Source organism: Atta cephalotes (assembly GCF_000143395.1).
Source record: "Atta cephalotes unplaced genomic scaffold scaffold00034, whole genome shotgun sequence".
In the NCBI taxonomy this organism is placed as follows: domain Eukaryota; kingdom Metazoa; phylum Arthropoda; class Insecta; order Hymenoptera; family Formicidae; genus Atta; species Atta cephalotes.
The window spans coordinates 3,339,914-3,348,635 of record NW_012130098.1 but is presented as its reverse complement, the minus strand read 5'-3'; the positions used below and the strand labels follow the sequence as shown (position 1 = coordinate 3,348,635).

The 8,722-nt window shown below is 29.1% G+C and overlaps 1 protein-coding gene across 1 annotated transcript in view; it reads left to right on the top strand.

Moving 5' to 3' along the window:
- The window catches only part of LOC105621545 (UDP-glucuronosyltransferase 2A3-like), a 12,222-nt gene extending 6,153 nt beyond the window's left edge, over positions 1-6,069 (top strand). The window contains exons 2-3 of the mRNA XM_012203018.1: positions 2,600-2,819; positions 5,766-6,069. Coding sequence (XP_012058408.1) covers positions 2,600-2,819; positions 5,766-6,069 — 524 coding nt within the window. The remainder of the gene's footprint in view (positions 1-2,599; positions 2,820-5,765) is intronic.
- Positions 6,070-8,722: the final 2,653 nt, after the last annotated feature.

Sequence of the window (8,722 nt, the reverse complement as noted above, 5' to 3'; positions counted from 1 at the left end):
CCTAATATATATATATAGGAGAAGACGAAAATGTACAGATAAAAAGTAATCGATGTATAAAGTAAAGAGTTTTGTCGGTTTGTACACTGGAAAAAATCTGATTGCATAAATTGATAGATTCAACCAATTTTGTTTGTTAAAAAAATAAATCGAATCAGACTATTTTTAGAAATTACTAGATAAGCATGGTTAATAATTTATCACACAAAATTTCTTAATAATATCTAAATTCATTTAGGTCGGCATAATCTTTTAGTAAAATAAATTATAATTAGTTTAGAGTAAATTTAATTAAAGTTAATTAAATTTAATTAATTATAGAGAAAAAGTCATTCAAAAATATTAAGTAAATTCTTACAGTTAAGCTTATTAAACGACTTAATAAAATATTAAATTAAATCATGAAACTAGCAATTTTGTTCTCAATCAAATCATCAAAAATGTATTCTATCATGTATATCTCATTGTTACGATTAACACATTTTGTACAATGTCGCAATTGTAGTTACGCAATCGTAACTTACGCAACAATGAATTAGCAACTTAGTTATGCGATGCATTCTTGTGTCATCAAGTTCGCGTGTCAAATTCGCATCAATTGCGGTCGCGAGATAATTCTATCTCGTGATAACCGTTTCCACGAGTAGCAATCATACTTTTACAGCACAGTCTATGTGCGCGCTGTGGATTTGCAATGATAATACTTTGCTAAAAATTTCATCGGATCATTTTAGATATCGTTTGACATATTTTATTGCTTTTGCACTGCGTGCGCGCGCGCGTTTAATGATCAACGGTCGCATCTGCGTGTGGCATATCTTTACACTTATATTTTTTCCTTTATATTTTTATCGTCGTTTTTGCCTTTTTGGCGCGTTGTTTATAGTTAAACTGTACTACTGATGTAACACTTGTTGTTATTCCATTTGTTCTCTCCTTCTGATCTCGCTATATTTCTTATTAATAATAATATTCCTTTTCCCAGCTTTACACGTTTTCGTGATACATGACATTAAGTTTCAAAATGAAAGTTTATTAATTACGGATTATGAATTGCTTCTACATAATTGATAATCAATTTTGCATTATTGTGATATTTTTTTTAATCAAAATTGTTGCTGTCCCTTACTTTGATTGTATTCATAAGTAGTAACTATTTTTGTTAAATATTTTTGATAAATACATAAAATCAACTTTTTATGAAAAATTTTACATAATTTTTCATAAGTTGATTGCTAATATATAATAGCTTTTGTATACTCAATTTCGTAATATTTAATCACATATGAATATTCACAGATATATATACGCATGTATAATTATGTTATTTTTTATTTTTCTTGTCTCATTCGTAAATATTATTTATAAGATATAAAATTCTTTCTATTCGTTATAACTATAGTGCGGATGTTGGGCACACACGCGCGTGATCCTGGGCCACGGAGAACAGTGTTGCAATAAAGGTCTAGATATAACAAAATAACTCCATTTTTATCTACTATATCATAACCATTATTATAACCATATCAATTATTATAATCATATCAATAATATTAAGCTCTTATTGAATTACAGACCATTAGGTACAAAATCGCGATCGAAGTAGCCAATAGGAAAGTTGTCAACATTTCGGCTTAAATAAAAGACTTTGCTACTTTGGTATATTTAGGCTGGTATTCATAGTCGATTCTTATTTCAAGACCATCTTAAGTAATGTCTTAAGACGTTAATGCGGCCCTTTGATTGATTCATAACGTAATTCGTGAAATAATATCTTAAGACTGAACTTAAGATGGTCTTGAATATAAAAATCGACTATGAATACCATCTTTAGATTAGAGTTTATGTTGCAAGACTTATGCAAACTCACGCATGTGCGCTAGCATAGTGACTACGATCAGTGATGTACATATTTTACTATTATATAATTATCGTTATGCCCCTCTTATAAAAGTATAGAATGTGATAATAATGCATCAGAGATTTTATGCAATCAAGTGGATAAGATTGAATCAATCTTGTAGATAAGAGAAAGAGAACGTACATAATAAATTCTGAAAAGCCTTCTCAGAACTGCTGCATGCGAGTGAATCGAATGCTCGCTGAAATGAGATAGCAACATTTCTCGAAGAGACTCGAAGCCCGCCAACTGCATCCGATCTAATATATCTATCCGAATATATCTATCTCGGTTGATGCACGGCCTACTCAATGTAAACTAAGCGTGAAGATTTTTTTCTGTATTTTTCTATATTTTTTTATTTGAAATCGTATGAGGATGCTTTTTTTTAAAATGCCGAAATCAAGAGGAAAAAAGTGGCCTTACCCTAAACCTCAACAAAAATATTTATGATGTTTTTACAAAATTGGACTTTATTGTAGCGTTTTACCAACTTGTATAAGATGCTTAAGTATCTCCCCGACTATAACTGATCTTTTTCTTATTTTAACTTTTATTTAAAAAAAGTTTCTTTAGTGAAATAAATTTTCTAATCTCGAGATTTTTTCGCAGTTGATTTGTTCGGTTTTTTCTTAATCTTTTAAATTGTCAATTGATCCATTATTATTAGTTGTAATTGTCTTATTATTATATTTCCAGATCATCGGAATGTTAAATGTTACTTGGGTCATGGCGGACTTCTCGGTCTCTCGGAGAGTGTTTATGTAGGTCTACCAATGATCTTAGTGCCGATATACGGTGATCAGTTTCACAATTCTGCTGCTGCAGAGACCAGAGGTGCCGCGGTGGTAGTTGCATACGATGATTTAACCGAAGAAACATTAAGAAATGCTCTGGACAAAGTTTTTAATGATTCCAGGTATGCCTTTTCTTTTTATTTTAATCCTAAAATGAGAAACTTGTTTCTTATACAGAAAAAAACATTTTGTTGAAATATTTAGCTAGATATAAATCTGAAAACAGTTTTGTTGAAAACTATCAAAATAATAAGATGGCTTAAGTTGGTTGCTAGAATATCAAAATTTTTTGCAGCATTGCTTATTATACTTGAGACTTCATAATTATATTTTTTGATCCAACAAAGTCGTTTTTTAGACTCTGCTAAAAAAGATATTAAAAAGAAATTTAATGTACTTTTAAATTACATAAGTACATTAAATTTAATATAACTAAAATATATATTTGTGTACATTTACATAAAATTTAATGTCGTTTACATAAAATTTTTATGAAATTTAGTGTACATGACATTCCAACATAGAGTGAAAGTATATCAGTGTACACATGCAAGGAATGTAATGTACGTGTGTATGAAATTTAATAATCTATATACGAAGTTTACTGCAAATGTAATGTACATGCACGTTACATTCAATGGGAATGATTCACTTACACACTTATATCCCATACAGCACAAAAATATTGCAGCAACATTGCAAAAATATTGTGAAATATTGTTGTAATATTTCAGCAACATTGCAGCAACGTAAAAATGTCCGTTTTAAAAATATTGATATGTAATGTTGCAGCAATATTACAACATAACATATATGCAATATTAGGTTTTGCGCAGAGTGGAGGAATACTTGCAGTATTATTGCAGAAACATTGTAATAATGTAGCAACATTGCTATAATATTACAATGTTACTGCAATATCTATTATAAGATTTTTTTACTATATAAATTTAAATATAAAAAATTAGAAGTAGGAGTTAAATGTAACATACAATGAATATAAACAAAGAATGACTTCATAATTAATTATGTCTTTATATTTTATAGGCGTGTTCCGATATACACTGCCAGTACTGAAAATCTACAGTATATGTAACGTGAACTATAAATTTTCAGTATTGGCTGTGCATGGATCCTGAACACGCCTATAAAATATAAAGACATAATAATTAATTATTATGTCTTTTTGAAATCATATTTTATTTATATTCATTGTATGTTACATTTAACTCCTACTTCTAATTTTTTATATTATACGTCTTATATCTTATTATTGTATCCATTGTGCATTATATTTAATCCTTATTTCTAATTGTTTTATGTCTATAAATTATAAGCACAATTCCTATAAATTATAGACATTGACTACGTTTACTTATGCCCATTTCCATTAATGTAGATTAACTTTAATCTCGGTCTTACTCTTCGTCTTTTTCTAACGTCTTTAGAACTAGAAAAAGACAAAGATAAGTTAAACTGAGATTAAAATTAATCTATATTGGTAGAAATGAACATTCGGGTTTAATAATATTCGTAATTAGAAACTAATTATTCATTCCATTTTTCAGAGGAATATAATTACGAAATTGGTCAGTTTCATAACTACAGATGTTATGAAATCCGATTAAGTGTACCGTGTAAACGTGATCATTAATTCCTATTCTTTCATGTCCAAGTCTTTACTTTATTGGATTATACAAATCAATATATACAAGTCTTAACACTCAAAGTGAACTTTCTAGCAGAGGCATAAATCGATACAGAAACAAGAGTTATTTTTATCTTTGTTTCTTGACTGATTTTTGAACAAGGACAGGATGACTCTTGTGTTAATTTGTGTCTCTTGCTGGAAATATTTTAAAAGAACTGCTGCAACATTACTGAAATAATATTACAAAAAGAAATCTTCGCAATGTTTCTGCAACATTGTATTGCAATATGCAACATTGAAATGTTGCAGCAATGTCGCTACAAGTTTCTGTGTTGTACGGGATAGCAATTGCTAATCACAGCAACTTCTGCGTAGGGAGTTTTTATTTTTTTTTTCTAGCATTATGATTAGTTTGTGTGCAAGTGTTCAATTGATATACTCACAATTTAAAGGATAGGTCGTATGTATGATAAAAAACGCATTACTAATAATGTAATTTTTTCAAGCGTTACAGTTTAAGTCAATCACTTTTGATTATTAACATAATAGTAACGTTTACCTAGCTTATTCGTGACAAAAATAGGGAGTTTTTGTAATATCATTTATCCAAATACGGTGAATGTTAAGGTCAGATTATCTTCTTCTTAATAACTGGACAATCTTAAATATAAGAATCGATTATGAATGATTACCGACCTGCTTCGCGTCGTAAAATTGGTACTGAATCTTTTCGAAAAAGAAACATAAAATGTACCTTCCAACAAGCGACACAAATGACATAATGGATCATTACATCCTTGTTGTTTGCCAATGTTATAATACACAAAAATGATATGATCATTGTGTTGCATCGTGTCACTTGTTGAAAGACACACAAAGTGTTAAAAAAGGAAAGATTCAATTTCATGACGCGAAGCAAATCGATATTCATAGTCGATTCTTACATTTAAGACTGTCTTAAGTACAGTTTTAAGACGTTATAAGTCAATCCGAGGACTAACTTAACATCTTAAGGCATTATTTAAGATAGTTTTAAAATAAAAATGGACTATGAATATCCACCATATTTAGCATTTCACAGCAGTCTTAGTTTCTTATCGACATTCATAGACAGAGACAGCGGAGATTTACAGAGAGATACTTGCAAATGCATACATCATGTTATCTCTTCCACCTTTAGTGTTCATCGTATCTGGATTCATGTTATTGCAAAAATTCTCTATTAATTATAAGGTAACCGAGTTTTTATTTGCGTTACTTTTGAAGTTAGAGAAGTAGAATTTAATATTCGAATAGAATACATAACAATGAAAAGAACAATAAAAAGGAATAGAAAGATTATTTATTTTTCTTTCTTTGGAAAAAGAATAAAAGAAGTATGCAGGTTCAAATATACAATTCATCAAAATATTTTCAGTTACCATGAGAATGTCCAACGGCTTTCGAAAGCTTACCGTGATCGACCTGTTACACCGATGGAGACGGCGATATGGTGGACGGAATATATCGCCCGGGGCAATGGCAGATTTTACTTCCGTAGCGACAGCACAGGTTTATCCTGGTACCAGCGTCATCTTGTTGATGTAACACTTGTTTTGATTATTGTCTCCATGATATTCATATACATCCTCTTCCGATTGATCAAACTGCTATTGACGTTGCTCAGATTCTTCAAAAGAAGTCAGGTCGAGGAGAAGAGAAAGTTGAAGAAGGACAACTGATTATGTTATATTATCGTGAAATATCGGCTGCGTTCAGCAGAGGAAGCAGCTTTGCAACTGTTATAAAATTTTTCAATATAATTGGTTTATATATTTAGATCTATAAGGAATCAAAAGCAAGAACCAATCGTATTGAAGAATTTTACAACAATTGCAAAACTTTCTCTGCTGAACGCAGCCAATTGTGTCGATAAAAAAGCGATTTTTTGAGATAAAAAATAGAAGAGAACGTGGTCTTTCACATCAAATTATGGGCGAATTTTGAATGGAGATGGAATGATATTCAAATTTCGAATAGAAATAAATCGATTAATGTGAAAAATCCGTTTGGTAGAAAATTTGTTGGAGGAAATAAAATCTTGCGATCGTTTGTCATTAGTCCTCCTAGTAAAAGGGATCAGATGTGACCTTCCATTTTGCAAAGCTCATGCGCAGTTTAACAGAGAAAGGAGTTTTATGATATATTATTTACTTTTTTTTGTTACTTATTTCGTTGTATTGATTAGAAGAGATATATTGAGATGAAATGTGAACAAAATGACATCAGCGTTACTTAAAAGTTCTCAATCCAAGAATAATTAGGTTCAGTTACAGGGAAAAAAAAATCGTATTTTTCTCTGCTGTTACAAACATGATTTTGATCGAGAAGAATAATAATGGGCGCTGCGCGTATTTTTGAATTAGCGTCATCTATCACCTAACGGTGATAGTTCATTAACGTATCAATCGCGCGAATACAAAATGGGAAGGCTCTATTTTTTGCAATCCTTTTCCGGATATCTTGAAAATTCACTTTACTATAGGAGGTTTAACTTTCATTCGTACATTTTCAAAGACGCCCGATTCGAATATCATCCCAAGTAGATTTTTATGCTTTTTCGATATTTCTATACATAAAGTTAATTGAGAAACACGTTATAGAATCACGTTCGCGTATGATTTCTTCTGCGGAAAGTGCAGCCGAACCGGCATGGGGCAAAGTTGTTTAATCTCTGGATAGTTTTATATCTAAATATAAAAGTTAACTAGAACTCGTTTGAACAGCGCATACATGGTGTAAAATTTATAGTTTATTAGTCTCTGATTTTTAATTTTTTCACTTTACGAAAAAGTCGAAATTATCTTTTACATTCTGTAGACTTGCATCACATAAAGCGCGTTGTTCCTTTGTTCCTACATTTCCTATAATCGAAGTTAAAGTTTATTACTTTTATCGCAGTGTATAATGTAGTGAAATTAATTAACGTAGAGAAAGTTATATTATAAGATATAAAGTTACATCAAATTAGTAGTATATTTCGAAATTTGTTTATTTTACATAAAGATTATGCATTTCGCGGGTTTCTTCCGTGTCTAAATCCATTCTTGGAATGCTAACGTTTCATGAAGTCCATTTCATCAGAGCGAGGAGCAGCCTGATACTGCTATATTTATTTTTTTTCTAAAAAATACATAATTTTTATATTTTATGAATGTATATACGTTTATCTATATGTAAATAAATAAATAGTTTAATAAATAAATAGGTTTAATAAATAAATAGGTACAATAATATGTGCACTGTATATTCATTATGATCCCTGGCTGATAGAAAACAATTTTAAAAATTCTATCGAAATAAATCATGCCTTTTGTGCTTTTCATAAGCATAATGACTTATTATTAGTATATTACCGATAAAGTTTAATGTAAATTTTTTACATATTCCACATACCTTGTGTCGCAAATAAAATATAATTTATATAAATAATCTATATATCTACCATTTGATCGTTCCTTGAAAAGCTGACTCGAAGACTCGACCTTGACAGAGTACGAAATAAATGTCTTGAATCTGAAGTCAATTGACTTATGATCTACGACTTGTACTGTTTTATTTTTCTGGCAGCTTTTAAAAAAATAATGGAAAAGTAATGAATAGTTATTTTCTCAAATAATGGTAACTGTAACGAGTTACTTTTAAAATTGGTAACTAGTAATTAACTTGTTACTTTTCCTACTCGGTAATGAGTAACTTGTTACTTTTAAAAAGTAACTTTTTATTTCCTATTAAATAGTATGTATTAATAATATGTATTAATAGTATTAATTTAACCTAGTTTTAAACAATTAATTATTTAAAAAGTTGATATATTCATAATTTTTGTTTTATATTTATCTTTATGTTTGGAGCAAAAGTATCATTTTCAGTAAGATTAAATACTTAAAACTTAGCACAAAAAAAGTTGTATGTCAATCAATTCATTTTCAAATGCAAAAGGAACTCTTTTCAGAATTTCGTAAAAAGAATTCTTTTTGTATCTAAAAATAAATTCTAAATTAATGACGCAACAACTAAATTTTTAAAAATTCTTTTAGAACTTTCTGTGCTATCTGGAAAATTATTTCTTTTCATGTTTATAAAAAGTCATTTTCTATATCTTTAACTTTCTTTTTCTTTCCTATTCTCATAAGTTAAGAATATCTGATATCTATTTTTCAAAAAAATTCCCTTTAGAGTTCTCTTTAGAGAATTCCCTTTAAGAAAATTCTTTTGATATATATTTAGAACAGATGATATATATATATATATATATATATATATATATATATATATATATATAATAATAATATAGATAATAATATTNTTNTGTGTAGTAGTAAGTAAGAAAGA